The following is a 20,365-nucleotide window of genomic DNA, read 5'->3' on the forward strand; positions in this document are numbered from 1 at the left end:
AAACACGCTATAAATCTGAAAGCTGCTATGAAGAGCCCCCTGTCAGGTTTCTATGAAGCGCTCTACATAATACCCATTTTGTTACATTCCTCTCAATAATAACACGGTCCTGTCACTCCCAGGGTAGACATACTGCGCTGTGCCCTATATGAATCATCAGGATGAGGTATAAGACACCAAGATCTAGATTTTAAAAAATGCTGAAAGTGCTTTTTAACTTGCTCCGGTTCTGATCTATTTGAGGATGTATTTATGACAGTAGAGACTCGCGCTCTCCTCCTCCTTACGGCTCAGGCTGCTCGCAGACCTGAAGGTGAAAGACTCTGATGACTGCAAGATTAAACTCGAGTTTTAACACCAAAAGCAGCATGTGAGACAAACTCTCCTTCTTCCAAACCTGGATTTCAGTGTAGGGCATGGTGGGGTTAACAGCAGAGCAGGTTCCACTGGAGTTGTTTGGCGAGGGAGGAGATGGGAACAGATTGCCAAGGCACAATTACGCTAAATGAAGGAAGCACAGACCACACCTGTGCCTGGGACCCTGCGCTCGCAATCCAGCCCTGATTGGATCTCCAGAGACTTCCCGGAGGTAAAGTGTCAATTAGTGTAATGACCCTGGACTTTGTCCACTCCGTTCCCTCATTCTGAGCGTGGAATAATTTTGTGTACGCTGGGGGATGTCTTTTAGCAAACTCCTCACAACACCACCTGCTCACCCTCTCATTCTTCCAGTGCTATTCCCAGCTCTCCTTCTGCAGGATTGTTGAACTAGAATACAAAATGCAGCATGCCCCGGAGGCAGCAAGGTCTGGATCTTCATGCAGACAATAGTGCCCAAACACCTGTATAGATAATGTCATCTTTTTTTTGGAACAGAGAATGTAGCAAACCCTGCCCTTGCAGCCCAGTCCCGCATACGCATTCAGGGAAAGGATGGGACTCCGTGTAAGAATAAGAGAGATTCCCGCTCCGTTAACAACTCCAACTGATTACCATGAAGTAATTGTTCCCATCTTACATGCAGATCAAAGGCACTCTTCTCTCTCGCAGATTTTATCTCCAAAATGCACTTCTTGCATAGGGTTGGAGACGGTTTTAACCCCGTGTGCAGTCAGTAAATCCTTTACCAATTGCTGCATGGATGTTGGATCTTGGTGCGCGTTGTGGAGCAAAACCTGAGCTGCTCGGAGTGAGGAATGGGGATCTCCATGGGGCCGAGACAGGAAAACCAGCCCCCACCGCCGTCCGGCAGGCGTTGCGCTCCCCTGCTACGCACGGAGACGTGATACACGTCTGCACGAGGAAGATAGTCCATGTGTTTAATTGAGGCATCTGAAGACGATTGGTGATGGTCTTCCAGTATTGAATTGACACCTTACAGCACTTGGGGGTCCGTCACTGTCGTGTACTTCAACGCAAGGAAGACAGCTGCGATCGGATATGTTTTAAGCTAGTGTCAACAGGTTTAGCCAGCTTAAGAGCATGTTAAGCCCTACTGAGACAAGGTTTATAGGTTAGCGGTCTGACTCGGAGCATAATCTATACGTGTTCTTTAGCTTTAGCCAGCTTTGTGCTTATGTGAGAAGCGCGAGTCTTTTATATGTGCCAAGCCATTTCTATCGTGCTTTGGGGAAGTCATTCAGCCTATGCTAAATGCTGAAATAATCTAAAAGTGTAGAAGCTGCAGGGGAGAAGCAGTTCAAAACCACCAGGAGCTGAGGTTAGGCCAAGATTTCCTGTCACTGCTGAGCTAGCTGAAAAAGCCAGGAGTGTCCTGAACGTGGGAATTAAAGCAAGAAGATGATTTAAATGACTCGAGCCTACTTCGTTATACTGCAGCATTCACATGTCTTAGGTTGCTAATGAGCAACAATGCTGTGGATAAATGCAGTAGTTAAGATTATAGCAAAAAAGATATTTTTTTTTTTCCCACTGCAACAGGACTGGCATATTTGGAGCAAAAAGCAGCAGTCATGACAACATGTTGTTTATCTCTCATCCAGGCCACAGCTGTGTTTTCCACTGGTCTGTCCAGATTATAGCTAATTTGGAATCCTATGTATGAAAAGCCATTTCGATGGATGAAATTGGGCTATCTCTTTAGCACTTAAATATTTGCAAAGATGCTGTGGAGCTTAATTAGATAGTGGCAACATTTTATCTTATGGGTCCACTTCCAAAAGAAAATCTTAAATGCTGGAGAGATGACACAACTATGTGACAGAAATAAACACATTAGATAGCTACAAGAGCAGCAGTAGGAGGCATTAAATGATTTGATATCTAGAGTATCTGTTAGACTCTAACAATTGATTAAAATATGTATTAATTCATATTAAGCCTTCATACAAGGATCTTAATGAAGTGTGATTAGCTGGGGTTTGGAAGAGCTTTCAAATCCTGGCACAATAGGTGCATTAGAAATTTAAACTGCTGAGATACATGTGTCTCCCTAAACTGCGTTTCATCTCCGTTTCCATCGCTAGAGTACGTAAGCTTTAAAACATTTCTGGCTCCCCCGTTTCATCCAGTCTCCAGCTGAGATGTCCGACGTGCTGCGTACATCCCTGGTACTCGCCTGTGGTTTCAGGCAGACTCCCTCGGTGTGTTTGTCTCTGCAGCGTTTTCTCTCCGTGTGCAGGCTCTCCCGCGTTTGCTGTCCTCTGCGTGTCAACACAGGTTAGCTTTAAACCCTCTCTGCCTCTTTTAAAAATCCGTTTAGATTTTTTTCAAGCGTGCTACCGTGTTGGCAATCCTGTGCACTTGAAATACAACCAGAAGGCTTCCAGATAAAATCTCGCCAAACAGAAAGGCCATTGTGCCACCGGGATGCAAGACTGGCTGAGCCAAGTGATTGTTGCCTTGAGTGTCCTCATCAGGGTGTGAGTCAGAGATGGTCTTTGGCAGCTCCCAAACTTCTGCCTGTCCCTCCGTTTTCAGCAATCCTTGGGGCAGCAGCACGGGAGGCAGCAGTTGGCTGCTGTGAGAGCTGAGGTGGGATGTGTTGGGGAGAGGAGCAAGCGAATTCGGGAGCTTTGCAGGAATAGTCTAAATTTCAGGGTGGTCCATGCAGATCACACAGCCGGTCCCGGTGATAGCCTGTCCACCAGGATACAGCTAGCTGGGTGTGAGAGCAACAGATTAGTTTGCTCGAGCTTGTCATTTCAAATTCCCTTCCGGTTCTCTATCAGCAAAGCTCAGGCCCATCCCCACAATCAGCTTCTCTCTGGATGGTTGCCGAGATGTGATATTTATAGGGTTTACTGGAAACTGTTGGCACATTACTGGGCTTCGAAATGTGATTGTTTTTCAAAGAAGGAAATTAGCTGGAGTGTGGGGCTGGTGGCCAGCTTGGACTGTAAGCAAAGGGAGCCTGAGGTCAGGACCAAGCTGCATTGTTTCTTTTATCTTCAGAAGCAATTTGCCGCTCTCTGTTTTTTAAGTGACTCTTAACGTGATGGACAAAATGAGATCATTGGGTAGTAATCCTCCATTTTAGAAATACTTGAAGTATTAGTGAAGTACACCCTGAACCACTTAAACAAGTACCTACTGGAGTAATCGGGTGGATAAAAATCTGGTAATTTATAACCCTGTATGAGGGCTTGGAGCATGACAGATGGGTCCCAGCTTGGAATAATAAAGCTGTAATGGAAGAATGTAGATGGGGCAGAACCCCAGGGTGATGTTGCGAAATGGAGGAGGTATTCTTGTCTTGGACAAGTCACTTCTATTCTTCTCCATCTTCCTGTTTGCATAATATTAGTTCATCTTATTTGGTGATTGTGAAGTTTTACTAGCCAACGGTTGTATTTGAAACCCTTAGCTTGAGAACACTCTTGAAAAACAAAGTATTGACATTACCTTTGTTTCTCTCCAATAAATGCCTCTGCGTGATGCATGTGTTACAGAAAAGCACTTGAAAGAGTGGAGGATGAATGCGCAGAGAGCTGGGTGACCTCTTGTGTAACACGCTGGAAGGATTGCCTCGGCAAACTTGTTTATGTACTAACGTGTCTGGCAAGGTGTTTGTCCTGTGTCTAGGAAGTCCCCCTTGATAATTGTTTAAGGCAGAGCTTGAGGCCAACCCCAGAAGCACCCTTGTTTGTACATGCCACCTTTCCCCCTTGGGAATCAACACGAGCTTGCAGCATAGCTGCCCGCCCCTAAAGCAATATGTTTGGGGCTACTGGGACTAGCAGTTTTTGAAAGCTTAAGCCCCATGCTGAAGTGATCTGCCAGGATTCACATGCTTCTTTGCAAGCCATCTGCCATCCTTGCTGCCCTAAGCAGAGCATCCCAGCCCTGCAGCTTCCAGGCCCAGACAGGCCGGACTCTGTCAGCCCAGATGTTTCATTCCCCTACGGACCTGTGGGCAAATAGTGTCAACTGCGTGATTAAGTACTCTTCCCCTCTGCTATGGCCCAGGAAAAGTCTTCTGACCTAGCTTAGTGATGTGGATGCTGTAACGATGCTGTGTGTGAAGCCCCACTAATAACGTCTGTATTTTTTTCATGTTCTAGTTTTGCCAGCGATGAATACCAAAGGGCTATGGAGCAAATATCCATTGTCGTCCAGCAGCACAAAGAGACCATGGTGCCAGGGGTGCCACAGCTTAATGTGTGCGACAAGGCCGTCATGGTGAGTGGTTAAAGCGTAAATATGCTTGAGAATCCTTAGCTTATGATATGTTTTGTAAAGGCTTAAAAATGTCACCAAATGCTGGGAAGGGATGGAGAAGAGATGCATGCTTTCCCATTTGAAGGGCTCTCTGGCTGTTCCGTGGAGGCGAGGGCTGTTTGTTACCTGTGGAACGCAGCAGCGTAGGAAGGCTCGGACAAAGTGAGTGGGGTTAGGTCTGGAAAGTCTACCAGCATGCTGTGATAAACTCTGTGGCTTCCTTCCTTAGAGATACGGCAGTATCTATAGCTGTAGGTCCTCCTTCTCCTTTCTAATCCCCTCCTGCAAATCTCAAAATCCCTCTGTGTTTTGAGTGGTGGGACTGACACAGTGGCTCTTTTTCAGTGATGTGTGTGAGTATCTTTGGTCTTGCTCAGTCTCCCCCAGTTCCACCCGTGCCTGACTTTTCCAAAGTCTTTATGGCTTGAAACATGACAAACATTTTCAATTCTGTTTTCTCTTTCAAATTGCATGTTGGAAAGTCACGGTTTGGCTTTCCTGTCAAATGCTGCTTGGTTTTTTGAGAACCTAGGAAAGAAACTGGATGGTTTGTAGGAGGTAAAGTTGTCAGATGATGAGTGTGCGTAGTCTAAGGGGATGTACCTGTAGACTGACACAAAATTGTAACAGGCAAAATCTTTCTGGCACTGAAATAATCTTCTGAAACAAACAGTACCTGCTGCTTAGGGTCTATCTCCAGCCAGACAGAAAAGTAGAAAATGTGGAGCTGTGCCTCCTTTAGTAAGAAGGCAAAGATCTTTTTTAGCTTTGTCACATCTTTTTATTTTTGGATGTTAAGTAGGAAAAAGATTTGAAGGACTATTGTTTCTGTGTTGTTTTCTTTCATTATTCAACTTTTCCCTTAATAAACACTGTTCCGTGCTCCTCTGGGACCCTTTGGGCTCAGGCACTCTCCCCAGCGCCTGGCTGCTGCCAGGGACCTTCTGGAAAGGCCTTTCTTCTGTGCTAATTCCAATTCCAAAAATGGTTCATAGAACTGGTAGGCTGCTCTGTGGCTCCCCTGGTGCAGAGTGTTTAGGTGTTGTGAAAATGTAAGGTATCCCTGTTTGTCAGCACCCCGTGTCTTTGGGTTGTATAACGGAAGAAGTGCTGGACTGGAGGTCCCGTACCCCAGCCCTCTCCTTGGGGCTCCCTGAGCATGCCTTGTTCTTATCTCAGTTGGGCAGAAGTTTTGCAGACCAGGGGTTGCCGCTTCTGCTTTGGCGATGTCCAGGGCTTGGCCAAGTCCAGTTATGCCTGCCGTAAAGCTGAGGAACCTAATGACTGCTCCAATGCTTGGCCACACCAGATCATTTGGGCTGAATGATTTCTGAGGCAGAATGCCCTCCCCAGCAGTCTGGGGGATATTCTAATCCCAGGAGAAATGTTCAAATCCCAGCAGGAAACCTTTTTACATTCTGAGTTTTCTATTCTATGTAACCTCCTAACAGGCTAATTACACAAAACTAAAATAAACAGACACCAAATTGTTGCCTTTTGAGACCAGAGATGAAGATAACCTAATCTTTCTGGAGTGGTAGTATTGCTGGGGTTTAGTGGGCCCTAAATCTGTCTTAGGGGGATGCTAGGAGATAAATATCACCTACTAATACTATGCCTAACACTATCTTCTAAATTCTGTCACCTGTTTATTTGATATGGGTATTTAATATCCTTTCCGGGATAGAGGAGAAGTGTCTTTACTTATACATAAGCAAAGCAGATGGATCGTTTTGTAGCTGCTGCAGTCTTGGGATTGATGTAAGCGCAGCAGCATCAGCCCTCCTGAGCAGGGGAAGTGTTTGCTGGCCCATCTGTGGTGTATCCCACCAGCAGCGTAGATGAAGCTCCCGTGGAGCCACTTCTGCTGTGCTTTCCTCCTGTGGAAGTGTAGGAGAAATTGCTCCATGCAGTGGAGCCGTGCTGGTTTGACTGCGTGTTTGACCTGCAACACACATGGTGTCCTCAGGGCTCTCAGCACTTACAGATCCAGGAAAATCGACTTCGACCCTGAGACTAGAGCAGATACATTTCCCCCCCCAAAAGAACAAACGTTTCATTTGTTTCTTTTGGATCTCTGTTGCTTCTACAGAGTGGTCAGGCATCTGAAATTTCCAGCAGTGGCTGTGCATTTTAAAATTGAGAAACGGATTTAGAAAACAGAAAACAGCATTAATTGCTCTTAAACCATCTGGAGTCCTTCGTGCAGTGAGGTGCCTTCCGCCAAAGCTCCCCTCTGCGGTCTGCTCCTTCTGCAGAGATAGCTGGTGTCTCACTGCCATCTGTTGTCAGCTGTACGGAATAGAAACCTGCTCCGGCATTTTTTTTCTGGGGTTAAGCTTTTCTTTTTCCTCCGTAGGAATTTAATTCCAAGAAAATGTAAATGACTTGAAGGATAAAAATAAGTAAAATGAAAGGCAATAGGTCAGAGCTGACCTGACCTTTAATAGGTGACAGCAGGAATCTCCCATAGATGGATAGATCTTGAGAGAGGGAGGGACGGAGAATGAATGCAAAAGATTTCTAAAGACAGAATGGGAATTGTAACCTGCCATTCACATTACCGCAGTCCCAAATTTTAAATGGCAAAAGACCAATGAAATTGAAAAAGTTCTTTTATCCAAATTTCTTCTGTCGTTAATCCCTTTGGAAAATGAGGTTTGCAGTGGGTTTCCTTGCTGACATCGTTTCTCTGTTGCACACTTGCTGGAGAAAGGTAGTTCAAGAAACACTGAGATGAGGGAGGCAAATACTTTTGGTCTGCATGCATTGGAGTAGTTGTCTTATAAATGCCTCCTACTCCATCTGTTCATGAATTCATCCATCAAAATGCTCATTAAAATACCGGCATTCTCATCTCTCTCACACCCTTGGCCTTCTGTTGCTTTTTGCTTGTTTCCTCAAGAAAGTGCACGGATATCTTAGTGCTAAGAATTATAACTGTTTTCTGGATCCCGGGAAAATTGGAGGTTTCACCAAAACCTCATGGTCTGGTTGCTCCATGCTACTACAGGAAAGAGAGGAAGATCACCAGAGACCCAGCAGACTGCATTTGTACAGCAGGGACTACTCTGTCCCAGAAGAGGGAATCATCTGCTGCAGAAAGATTTGTAGTCTTTCCTAAAGCTTTTTTTGAATAGTGTTTGGAGTTGGGAAGTTGACGAGCGCAGGAGCATCAGCTGCAAGAGGAGTTTCATTTTTCAAGCAGTACATAAGGGCGTCTTTGTGAGGATCAAAAAGGGTTGGTGAAGGTTAGCGCTTAGCAGATATGAATCATCTTTCTGTATATTTTTTGTTTGTTTTTAACAGAATTGGTCTCCTCCAGGCTGTGAGAAGCTAGGGAAGTGCCTGAAACCGCCCAAGTCTGATCCTAAGAAGTGCTTTTGGCCTCATTGATCTTCTCTGCAGCCCTCAAGAACTACACAGAAAAGCTATAACCAGCCAGACATATGGTTTACAGTGCATGTCTTCTCATGTTGGCACTCCTGTTTACACAGGAAGGGTGTGATGTATGTATGATATCATCATTTGCTCTTCCAAAAGGGCCAGTGTTTATATTGCTAGTGCTCAGGGTTTAGCCTGTACTCTTCTGCTGGTTTAGTTGTTTCCGTAAATGGTAGCTTTTCAGTGAAGACTGTTTCAACTGCAAAAGCTCTCTGGACAGCCACAACTCTGCCATCGCCTCAGAAATGCCATGGATGGACCTTTCCTCTTGCTCCTTCCACCCAACCTGCGCTCTCAAATCACTGCTCGTTCGGATGCCCCAACAACAGCCATGGGGGACTGTTCAGGAAACTTACAGCCGCCAGAAAACCCTGCCCACACTGCCCCCGTTTTATGTGTTGTTTTAACATTTGATTTCCATTGTGAACTCTTTGGCCACCAATTTGTTTTTCCTTTCTTCCTAAACTTGTGAGTGCTGGGCACACTGACCGCTGCTGTGCATTGGTGGGTGCAAAAAAATACTCCCTCCTGTTCCCGAGTAAGGGGGTTGGCTCCAGAGAGAACGCCCTGCCTTCCTTCCATCTTTAGCTGCAAACATTCCTTAGGTAATGGCACAAAAAATTTGAAGATCGTGTTCACGTAAGTATTGCCTTATTGATGGTGTGCAGGACGTTCTTGGGGAGCTGGGGGGTCAGTTGTTCATTTCAGGGGTTTTCTTCATTTCCAAAAATCTGAGTCCAAATACGGTTTAAGTCACGCTTCTAGTCTCATGATCTGGGCCCAGCCAACTGCGGGCTCAGAAATGCCCATTTACATCAGATGTTAACTCTTGACCCTGTTTCCAGTGTATGCTCTCTGAGGAATTCTCTTTGTGCAAACTTTCCACAGCCTGGGTGTAGCACTTCTCTAAACAGAGTTCATGGTAAATGCCGATCCTTTGCACAATTTCACATTGCAAATTTCTCAGTTGCTTTGGAACCTGTTTCACACCCTTCGCTATTGCTAATAAACATATCTCGAACAAAACCGACCAAGGTTACTCTGGCGCTTCAGGGGAGTAGCTAGAAGCAACCCCAAACATGCTGTTCACACCATGGCAGCTCCACTTCCACCCCTCCGGTGTTTTGGACAGTCCACATGCCCTCTCTGCATGGCGTTGTGCTGCCTTGGGAAAAATTGAGGTGCTCTGTACCTGTAAACAGCCCTGTTTCCTTCCCAAGCAAAGCTTGGGCTGGCTTAAGACGAGTTGAGAGCTCTGCTTCTGTGTAACTGCTGTGCTGCTGCCTATGATGGGCTGCTCAACCGCTTGTTCTTACCCTCCCTGTAATCCCAAATACTCTCATTCTCTCCATTCCCATGGTTTATACTACCTGTAATCCCCTCCACAGTAATTCCTACGGTATATCTCATTAAGCTGGTTAATCCTATAAGATTGCAATAAGAACAGCACTTGAGTCGGCTCTTACTGTTCCACCTATCAGAAATCACAGCCAACGTTTCATCGGCTGGCAGAGCCTCTGGCTCTCTCTGTCTGCACATCTGCAAATGGTGTTTGTATATAGTCCAAATGTCTTAGCTGCCTTACGATGTTCCTAATTGTCCTTCCAGTATATCAAGGCATTTCCAGTTCATCCATAACATTTCTCCTTGTTTTGACGTAGTGTGGATAGCTCAAGTCTTGAGAGACTCTGATCAGATTGTTCTTTGCTGATGAGGACTGGTAGGAGGACTTGGAGCAGTCGTGCACGTCTGTCAGCACAGGAGGCTGGACAGAACCAGTAACTTCCCATTTTCTGGCTCTGGTCCACCTCTGGTGTAGTGCTTCTGTCACCCAGAAGTGCTCAGAGCCCTGCAGCTCACCGTTATCAGCAGACAAAGATACCACCAGAGGAGGGAGTCCGTCGCTGCAACTCCCTGAAAATCCCTGTCAGCCCTCAAATAGTTATGAACGTGTCTGCTGCGAATTCTAACAGTGCTTTGTCTTTCTGCACGCTGGTTGTTAAGAGATCACATTGCAGGATCGCAGCTCATCTTCTGAGCACTAGCCCAGACACGTTTCTCAGTTCTTAGCACGTTGTGAGTGTACTGGATGGCTGCTACCCCGCGTCCCCTGCCTGCCGCTTCGTTCTTTACTCTTTCACAGCTTGCAGTTTTGAAGATATTGCTTTTCCCCTGTGTAACTTGCTTGGACAAGCCATCCCGTTCTCAGCACACAAAGTCCTCATTCCTCACTGAAATAATCTCTCAGTGCATAGATACTGGATGTAAACTTTGCACTAGAAAGCTGGCTGCTATAAGTGAATTGACTTGATGTCTGTTTATTATAAAAGATCAAAGCTTAACGTGAAGGAGGTACTGCTTCAAATTTAAATAAGAATAGTAGTTTTACAGCTGGATAGCTAGGAAGAATTTAAAATCAATGCCTTTCCCAAAGATGTACAGATTTTAAAGTTGTGAGATGAAGAACTGATGAAGAAAAATAAAGTAATTTATCAGAAATGCATTATTTGATTTGTCTGTGCACACCTGTAAAACAACTGAACAACACCTTGCTTTGGGACAGTCTCATAGATACGCCTTCCAGATCATGGGACTGACTTGGGTTAAAAATAGCTTGTTTTGTTTTCCCTGCATTATTTTTAACGTGGATCAATTTCCCAGCCCACACAAAGTGCAATTCAGAGGCTGGTGTGGGGACCAGGGCCGTACGTGGCCTGAGGCTGCGTCCACCAGCACGGCCGCAGCGATGAACGTTGCCAGCTCAAAACCACTGATACACGCTTTGGATCACCTTTTACCACATCTGCCCTACATAACGATCCTGAGCCCCTGACCTGAAGTTGGTTTGTGCAATAGCAGTCGGTAGAGGAGTGGGTCTGGTGGGGTTTACTGGCCGGCCGGGGACCCGCAGCAGCGAAGCTGGTTTGTCGGTCGCTTCCTTTCTCAAGCTGCAAGGCATGAGAGCTAAAGGAAAGTTGATGTCTAAGACTGCTTCTGTGTGATGTTCCTTCTTTTATTCTTAAATACGTCTGCTAAATGCTAAAAGCTTAATATCTGCTTGGGCTAAGAGTCCAAGGAGTTTCTTTATTGCCTTTAATTTCCAATTAGCTGAGCCTCTTGAGTCTCCCAGCTCTGCCCCTGAGGCTATGTTATCATCCGACCCTCCATGCAGAGCAGCTTCTGAAATTGATGTCACTAATAATCATGGAAAAAGTCCTACTGCATTTACAGTCTATGGCTGCAAAAAAAATGGAGCCTTGATTTAAAATCCTGCAGCGACAAATGGATTATTTCGGTGGCAAATTAGTCTCTGTGGACCAACAATTTGGGGATCTGAGCGCTGAAATTGGAAACCAGAAGATCAATTCCGAACACTTAGAGCCGGGGTTAATGCCCTGCAAACTGTATTGAGTGCAGCGATGAAAGATAACATGCCTCTGCATTTTAAATGGGAAATCGAGGAACACGGTATTAAAAGTGAAAACAGGCAAGTTCGGAAGAGAACAAGAGCGAGCGGTACCCACGTATCTGCTAATAAAACGTTACGCAGTGTCTGGGGACGGAGTTTTCAGGCGAGTGCTGAGGATGACGGTGGGCTTTACTAAAGGAACTGGAATTAATATCGCTGAGAAGGAGGCTGTTGAACTTGGGACACCCGCTGCCACATGGAAGCTGGCAGTTCTCGGTACCTGCCAAGTCGAGCTTTTCCCGAACGTGGCAGACAGCTTCCAAAAGCCGCCTGGGTTCAAATAAAGCAAAGCGGACGAGGTGAGGATCTCCCAAAGGTTGGGGAGTGCTCTTTATTCCAGTGAGGACGTCTTTGCAGTCACCGTGCGAAATAATTTCAGGTGAGAATGGTTTGAATTGGGCTTTGGGGGGGAAGGTGGTGCTGGGAGGCAGTTTATTGTCTGCAGAATTGCCAGCAGCCTCTTCAGCACAGCTAGATGAGAAATCTCTCCCCTGGGATCTTGCTGTTGTCCTCAGCACTGGGAAACTTTACAAACTACATGCGCTTTTACTCTGCAAGAGTTGCTCTTGAGTGCTTGTTCGGTATCCAAATAACTGCTTTGCAGCTAGAGTGGCTTGTTTTCCATTTCTCTTAACAGTTACAATACTTGGAAATAGACTTTTGTTTTCAGATGGTATTTGATGTGAGTTTTTCATATGTTATCAGAAAGCGACACGGCGGTGCCGCTTGAATTAAACTGTTAGTTTTTAAGAACAGTTGTAAGGGAAGAACTGAAACCTTATTTTAGGTTCTTTTTTTTCCTGTGGAAACTGGCTATTTTAAACACCCAGAAGAGACTCCATTTGCCTGTTTTCTTTATATCCCCTTCCACCATTTATCGTTTTGTTGTTGCTCGAAGTCTAGTTCAGATTATATAAATCCTAAATAAAGGTGGATCCCTAGCCAAAAAGCCTGTGGAGTGAAAAAAAACCTTTGCTATCCAACTCCTCAAGAAAGCCAGTCTGGCACCTCTCTGTGCCTTTGTCCCTCCTGGAGTCACTTAATACCCTTCTGGGCGATATCTAGGTCGGTAGCATGATTCCCATCTGAAAGGGATCGGGGCTGAAAAACCCGCCAGCCCGTTCGCCAGCAGTGAGGAATGCATGCCAAATCCATTAGTTCTGGATCGGACTCAAAACCTCCGAGAGAGAGGGGGTTTGTGTCTTCTCCAAGGGCCTGATCCAGCCTGCTGCAGCGGGCAGGAGGTGCTGGGTTCGGCTCCGTGCAAACAAGGATGCTGTGGAAGGGCAGAGTCGGTTCACGATGCTTTCACCTCTTTTACAGGGGGGGACAACGTTAGCTCGTTAGTCAGAACGGACGCTTCGGTCCTGAGCTCAGGGAGCTGGCTGGGGAACTGCATTCTTCTGCTGTTGAAATAAGATATTTCAAATTTGGTTTTTTTTTAAAAAAAATGGGTTTAAAGTGCATGCGTTTCTAAAGCTGAAATTGAAACGAAACGTTCCAGCGGATTTGAAAGGAAATTTTAGTTCTCATTTCCCCTTGTGGGGTATGTTGAAATTTTGGGCATTTTGTTCCACTTCACGCTGGCTGAAGTTTTTAAATCTTTAACGGAACGGAAACTTCCATACTCAGCACTGCTCTTCTAATTGCCTGGTTAAGCTGATTAGAGCTAGCTCCCAAGCTTTTATAACCCCAGTTTCTACGTTCACCAGCTAGTAACATCTCTTGTATGCAGATCTCAAAGTTCTTTTAAATCACTGATTACCTCTGTGTCCAAAGCCAGTGTCCCCCTGCCACAGTACCCTCTGGGGGTACCCTCTGGGGGTACCCGAGGTGGTGGTTCCTCCTCCAGGCCAGGACAGCCCTAAACCTCTCCGAGCTGCAAGCGGATGTAGAGACACCTCCCCGGTGATATTCCAGAGCTGAAGTCCTTTGACATCACATTTGGAAATCGGTCCTAGGAAAGTTCTTTTCAGATGGAAATTGCCGTAGGAGTCAGCACTACTCATTTGAAAGCTTGAACAATTACAGGGAAAACTAATTTACTTTGGATGTTAAAAACCAGTCTGTACTGGTAGATGCAATTCATGTCCTTTGAAATGGAGGATTAATGAGGTGAAGTTCTGACAGAGATCTGAAAAATGTAGGTTTTTTTTTTTTTGTTAGGAGGGTCACAAACAAGAAAAGCGCGATGAAGACCCCAGCTTACAGATCCTCATTAGTGAGAGGCAGGAGGCAGAGGTGCCCGGTGTTTGCACTGCAGGCAGGCTGCAAAAGAGCCTTTTCCCAGCTTATTTCCATGGGTAGGCAGATAAATTCCATCACTTCCATCCACCAGGAAGAAGAGGAGTTGCTGGAATAGCTCATTGTCCGGTATCCTGGTTAGTAAGGTTACAAGAGAAACCCTTCCAGCTGATCCGAGGGAGTGAGGGTGTTGCAAAGCCCCTGTCCCAGTGGAAGGCTGTGTGCTTCGTCCGTTCACTGGAACAGCTGCTAGAGAGGGTTTTTCTGGTGCCAAAGAGATAATCTGACTTGAGGGAAAATCTTAGTCTGTAAGGGAATGGTTGTGAAAGGAGGCACGCTGACCTCCTGCGCGGGCTGTCTCTGGCAATAGAGAGCTTAACAAGAAAGGGAGCAACCTTTGCACTGGCCTTCAGCTCGTCTCGTTTGCACCTCGGGCAGACACCCATTAAACTGGTGCCTGTTGCTGTCTGTAGAAGAATTAGGAAGAAAATAGAGCAGTGGAGGATTCAGTGTGCAGCAAATGATTCCCAAGGGTTTGCACCAAGCACTGGGAACTGTGCAATGACACAGGACGTGTCGGATGCTGGGATGTGGGCAGAATCGCGTGTCTCGTGAGCTGTGCTGTGCATATGAGCCCGTCACGGCTAAGTTGGAGAGGAGACCAGCTTCTCCTCCTGTCAGCCGCTCCTCCTGCGCGAGAGCCACTTCTCGTAGCTGGAAGGACCCACAGGGCTGTTGGGAGCAACAGGAGTAGGAGAAAGCAGCTCTGCGTTCATTACCAGGCTGCTGCAACCCTGAGCACCCATCCCACGGGGTCCAGCGGAGGGTGGGGGCTGAGCTGTCCCCATCGCAGCAAGCACTGAGCTTGACCAGGGGTGTTGCACGCTAGAACTGCCTTTGCTTTCTGCAGCGGATTGTACCCAGATGCATTTGGACCATGTCCAAGTCATATTTGCTAATGTAAGAGGAGATCTGTACTCATTCAGCACTTCATCTCCTGCCCGTGATGGATTTTGCACGGGCAAATGGCTATTCACCCGTCAGGAGATGGGAGATAGGAGCCGTGTCAGGGTGCACCGACCTGCCGTACGAATGAGCAGCACCAATAGCTGCTGAGCTGTTGGTCCAGGACTAACCCAGGGCACTCAGGCCGGCTGCGTTATCTTCCCCCACGAGTGTAATCCAAACCAACGGTTTTAACAAACACAAAATGCAAGTCCAGGAGTTCACAAGAGGTGACGAGGGACAGAAAAGCAGGAAATAGTTTAGTCCTAAGAAGCTTGCTGTCTGTGCGAGGCGCAGGGCAGGGGTGACGTGGGGGTGGAATTGTTTCCCCTGGGCATGGGCCCCCTTTTCCCAAGCTGGTTGGGGCAAGGCAGGGTCCCAGGGCTCCGTGCACTGGGGAAATACAGCTCCACGTGCTGCAGGTACCAGAGCACTCTTCAGAGAGGGGACCTGGGGCTCCGTGCACTGGGGTACCGGGGCTCCATGCCAGGGGAGCACCCAGCCTCCGTGCACTGCAGGTGTTGAGGCAGTGTGCATTGAGGTACCAGGGCTCCCTGCTTTGAGGTACTGGGGTGCTGCGTGCTGGGGATACCTGGGCTCCCTGCACCAGGACACCAGAGCTCCAGAGTAGCAGGGCACCATGCACTGGGGGAGATCAGGGCTCTGTGCATTGGGGTACCAGAGCTCCAGGCACCATGGGGGCTTTGGGACTCTGTGCATTGGGGTACCAGAGCTCCAGGCACCATGGGGGCTTTGGGACTCTGTGCATTGGGGTACCAGAGCTCCAGGCACCATGGGGGGTTTGGGACTCTGTGCATTGGGGTACCAGAGCTCCAGGCACCATGGGGGGTTTGGGACTCCGTGCCTCAAGGTGCCAGAGCTCCATGCACCGAGGGGACTGGGTGTCTGTGCCCCAGGGTAGCAGGGCTCCATGCACCGGGGGCGGGGACTGATGCTCCGTGCCCCGAGGTACCAGACCTCCATGCACCGGGAGGGGGGGTCGGGCCTCTGTGCACGGGGGTGCCAGAGCTCCACGCACCGGGGGGTTGGAGCTCCATGCACCGGGGATATCGGTGCTCCGTGCCCCGGACTATCAGGGCTCCACGCACCGGGGCGCCGGAGCCGCACGCTGCAGGCCAGCAGGTCACCGTGCCCCGGACTGTACCGGGAGGCGGTACGGGGCCGTCCCCCGCGGAGAACCCCGCCCGCCCGCCCGGTGCTGCGCGGCGGCTGCGCAGAACGGGGCCGCCATGAACGAGGAACGGCTGCGGCGTGTGCGAGACCGGGTGCGGTCCTTCCCCGACTTCCCGGTGCCCGGCGTGCTCTTCCGGTGGGGCCGGGGCTGGAGCAGGGCCGGGGGCCGGGGGCCGGAGCAGGAGCAGGGCCGGGCCGGGCCGGGGCTGGGACAGGAGCAGGGCCGGGGCCGGGGCTGGGGCAGGGGCAGGAGCAGGGCCGGGGCTGGAGCAGGAGCAGGGCCGGGGCTGGAGCAGGGCCGGGGGCCGGGCCGGAGCTGGAGCAGGGCCGGGGCTTGCTGCCAGCTCCTCTCCTCGCTGCTCATCCTTCCCCGGGGCTTGGGAGCTCATTGGGGACCCGCCCCCCCCCCTTCCCGAAGGTAGCTAACTGCTCTCCCTCTCTTTGCAGCGATATCAGCCCCCTGCTGAAGGATCCTGTAGCTTTCAGGACTTTGATTGATCTTCTGGAAGATCATTTGAGGGCAGCTTTCCCCAAAATCGACTTCATTGCAGGTGAGCGTTGGTTGAAACATCTCTGAGGCCGGTGCAGGGCGCCGTGTCCTCAGGCTGCCCGGGTGGGAGGCGTGCGGAGACTCCTGTGCTAATGGAGCAGGAAATACTGTAGCCCTTGGACATTATAATCACCCAAATGTTGGCCTCTGTTCTACGGTAACACCGGGACAGGTTATACCCTTAACCTAGTGCTGTAGTTTCCTGAAATACTGGTTTGGGAGGTGGCAGACACCATCTGATGATAGTTCGGTGCCAATTTGGTAATTCATTGCTTTCATCGTTAAAAAAAAAAAAAAGAGGGAGTGCTGAAAGTCTGACGTAAAGCCTTACAGGCATGCCTGTAAGGTCTCGCACAGCAGGCAGACCCTGTTCCAGCGTGTTTTCCTTCTCAGGGGGCCTTTCCAAGCCAACAGAAACAGCCTTTTTGGTGATAATGCATTGCAACACACCTCTGAAAGAGGCTGAGAATGGAAGCGCTTAGGAGGGCACTGCTTGGGCTGGGCGATAGCCCAGAGTTCAGGGAGTCTAGACCAAACCTAGGCCAAGTGCCTCATGATAACCAAAGTCCATCCCCCGGTGGTGCAAAGTCCCTGGCTGTGCGACCAAACTGATACCGGGGCTTCGCTGAGCTTATCTCGAAGACAAAGAGCTAGCAGGGAGGCAAAATGAGCTGACAGGGGGATCGATGCGGTGCCCCGAAGCCCGTCAGCAGCGCATCTTGGCAAGCACAGGCCGTGCAGGAGCATGGGGGGTATTTTCGACCCATAGGAATTACTGTAGGAGCAAATTGCTTCTAGAGACCCCCCTGAACACGGGAGGATAAACCTGGGGAGTCGTGCAAAGACACCCCTGGTTGAATGGCTGTTCTGAGTATTTGTGCTGCTCTGCTCCCCTCCCCAGGTCTGGACTCCCGCGGCTTCCTCATAGGCCCCCCCCTGGCTCAGAGACTGGGGATCGGCTTCGTGCTGATACGGAAAAAGGGGAAGCTTCCTGGTCCGACCGAGTCCATCTCCTACGCCCTTGAGTATGGCACGGTAATGCCTGGGGAGAAGAAAAGGGTTTCCAGGCTGGGTGACGGAGGGCCGGGGGGGTGTCAGCGAGGGGTCGGGGTGATAAAACCAGCGGGGTGGCCCCCAAGCTGAGTTTTACAGCCAGTGCTGATGTCACGAGCAGCCTAGCACGGCACAAGCTTCAGGAGCGATGCTGAGCTTCGCCTTGCCCTGGCACGGCTGCTCCCTCCCCAAACCACAGACACGTGGTTTGTGTCAGTGAGCCGCACTGATTTTTATTTTTTTTGGGGGGGGGGGGGTGATAAGACTTGGTGCTAAATTGCTTTCTTTGGCTTGAATTCAGGGGCATGAACACGGAGTGTGTTTCCCACTCTACCAGTAAGTGCTATAAGTAAATGCCTTTATTGCATGGCTTCAGAACAGAGTGCTCGCCTCGTAACACCGCAGCCCCTCTGATTAAAGAGCGGAGGTGTAAGCCTAATAACACGCTACCGCTGGTAACTAACGGCAGCAGCAGAACCACCCAACCTAGGCGTTATTTATGAGGATTGTTTGGGCCAACCCCTGCATGGGACGAGTTCATCTGACACAGGACGTGCCTGTGACGGTTTGGATCCGGCTCGGTGGTGCTGTCAAGGCAGAGCACTCCAGCCCGGTGCATTACAGGAGATTTTCCCCACTGCAGAACTGCTTCGGGATAAGGTTTCACGATGGGACCGTAACTCACTTGATGAACGTTCAGGATCTTGACGTGCCAGAGGGTTGGCCCAGCAATCACCTAACCCGCTATATGTTTCCGTGGCACTCCCCTGTAGCTGGAATATGTGTTTTGGGGGGGTTTTAGGTGCTGAGTGTTAAGGTTGATCTCGCTGAAGACTTGTCTGCGTTCCACCATGTGTTAGTAGTTTGCGAAATGTTTCTCTGTAAGGCAAGACTAAAATGAAGCCACTCTTTCCACCCTGCAGGCTGAACTGGAAATCCAGAGCGACGCTGTGGAACCAGGACAAAAAGTAGTTATCGTGGATGACTTGCTTGCAACCGGAGGTGAGAGAAGCAGACGGTGTTAGAGCACGCGTAACCCACGTGCACGTGCGTTGGCAGCAGCAGGAGCGGCTGTGGGGTTTGGAGCTTACCTCGGCACCGCTCCTCGAGTGACGATGTTTCTGCTCAACCCCTGTGTCGTGCAGGTACCATGTGGGCAGCCTGCGAGCTGATGAAGAGGCTGAAGGCTGAAGTTCTGGAATGCCTGGTGATCATAGAGTTGAAACTCCTGAAAGGGTCAGAGAAGCTCAAGTCCATCCCTTTCTACTCTCTGCTGCAGTATGACTGAGGAGGGAACGCACGCCCTGAGCTGTGCACAAGTTTGGGGCTTTAATCAGTGACTTCATGTCACAAGGGGGTGGGCAGGGGGGGAACCTACAATTTTGATCCTGGCCAGATGCTATACAATCATGAGTCCTATTTATTTTCCAAGCCACAGATTAAGGTGTGTTGAGTGTAAAGATCCTTTTGGAGTTCATCCTTTTGGGAAGAAGGAACAGCCTGATTGTTTTGGGGGATGGAGACTAAGGTGCACTTTCACTGAATATTTCTTTTTTTAGGACACCAAAGTGAAAATATTGCTGCTGAGGCAGGAGAGGTCTGATAGCTCAGGGGCCCAACACCCCCCTTCGATTTAGCTGTGCCTGGTCAGCCTCCTAGGAACCCATCAACAGTTTGCCAAAGAAACACAGAAGACAGGCACAAAGTGATTATTTGTCTAAGGGATAAATCCCTCTGCATTTGAGGATGGGCTGGTTGCTCTCTGCTGTCGCTCACACCAGAGCGGGTTGTTCTTACGTTGAGGTAGTGCTTGGTAAGGAGAATTAAGTGCCTGCCCAGCCCTGTGTTCTGCAACAGAGTTTGCTGGTGTAGATGAGCTCAAACACAGCTCGCAGCTGGGTCTCCTTCCCTTGAGACTGCAGGAAGCTGAAGGTCTCTGTTGAAGGAAGCTGCCTGCCTTCCCTTGGTCCAGGGTAGTTCTTAACAGTGGGTTTTGCAAAACAAGGAGCAGCGTACGTCGTGAGAAGTAGCACGCAGCTGGGCGACAGGCAGTGAGGAAGGGAGCTGTGCCCGTGCTCAGGGCTGTTCCCTCCGCGGTGTTCTCCTTGGTATCAGGATGGCGCACGGGCTCCTTTCTCGTTGGTATGTTTGGTGTCAGGTACGGCCACAGGAAAGAAAGAAAAGGCGTGATGCTTGCAGCCGAGCTCCAGCAGTCTCACTCGGGTTGTGTGATGGATGAAGTGGGGTTCAGAGGCGCTCCCTACAGCACGGTTCAGTTTGGTCACAGGAGTAGCTAAAACCCAGTGTGCCAACTTTTACATGCCTGAAAACATTGGGGACTGTGTCCTAGCAGGGGCTGAACTCACTGGCAAAATAAATCTTGACTTATTTTTATTTTTTCTAAACTGTCTCAGAGCTGTTCTTGCAGTAGCTGAGGCCGTTTGTTACCCTCGTGAGCGTGTTCCTCCAAACCCAGGCTGTCAGTGGAGAGCGAGGCCGTGGCGTGAGCTCCCCCTTGCCACCCCAAATGCTTGGAAGGAAGATGCTTACCAGGACTGACCGTGCAGGTAGCGCTTCCTCCGTGCCTGGCACCAGCCCCTGGCTGGAGTGGGGGACCCAGGCTGGTCCTGCTGGCTTGCAGTGGAAATACCCAGTGCCGGTGGGAGCGTAGACCAAGCCCCTGCAGCTCAGCTCACCTTCCCCAGCCAGTGCGTGGGGATGCCGCA

The 20,365-nt window shown here is 49.2% G+C and overlaps 2 protein-coding genes across 2 annotated transcripts in view; both read left to right on the forward strand.

Moving 5' to 3' along the window:
* The window catches only part of GALNS (galactosamine (N-acetyl)-6-sulfatase), a 48,308-nt gene extending 37,678 nt beyond the window's left edge, over positions 1-10,630 (forward strand). Inside the window, exons 13-14 of the mRNA XM_054840778.1 lie at positions 4,524-4,641; positions 7,990-10,630. Coding sequence (XP_054696753.1) covers positions 4,524-4,641; positions 7,990-8,076 — 205 coding nt within the window. The 3' untranslated portion in view covers positions 8,077-10,630. The remainder of the gene's footprint in view (positions 1-4,523; positions 4,642-7,989) is intronic.
* Positions 10,631-16,063: 5,433 nt separating this feature from the next.
* Positions 16,064-20,044, forward strand: APRT (adenine phosphoribosyltransferase). The gene is made up of 5 exons (XM_054841056.1): positions 16,064-16,172; positions 16,484-16,587; positions 17,488-17,621; positions 18,563-18,641; positions 18,785-20,044. The coding sequence occupies exons 1-5, from the start codon at positions 16,093-16,095 to the stop codon at positions 18,925-18,927; spliced, it is 540 nt and encodes a 179-aa protein (XP_054697031.1). The 5' UTR covers positions 16,064-16,092; the 3' UTR covers positions 18,928-20,044.
* Positions 20,045-20,365: the final 321 nt, after the last annotated feature.

This window comes from Grus americana, chromosome 13 (genome assembly GCF_028858705.1).
Source record: "Grus americana isolate bGruAme1 chromosome 13, bGruAme1.mat, whole genome shotgun sequence".
Lineage (NCBI taxonomy): Eukaryota > Metazoa > Chordata > Aves > Gruiformes > Gruidae > Grus > Grus americana.

What these genes read in the sequence shown, in the direction of transcription:
- APRT (XM_054841056.1), top strand. Translation starts at nt 16,093, where the DNA reads ATGAACGAGGAACGGCTGCGGCGTGTGCGAGACCGGGTGCGGTCCTTC. An exon ending in ACGCCCTTGAGTATGGCACG is followed by an intron (nt 17,622 to 18,562) that starts GTAATGCCTGGG and finishes TCCACCCTGCAG; the next exon opens with GCTGAACTGGAAATCCAGAG. An exon ending in TGACTTGCTTGCAACCGGAG is followed by an intron (nt 18,642 to 18,784) that starts GTGAGAGAAGCA and finishes TGTGTCGTGCAG; the next exon opens with GTACCATGTGGGCAGCCTGC.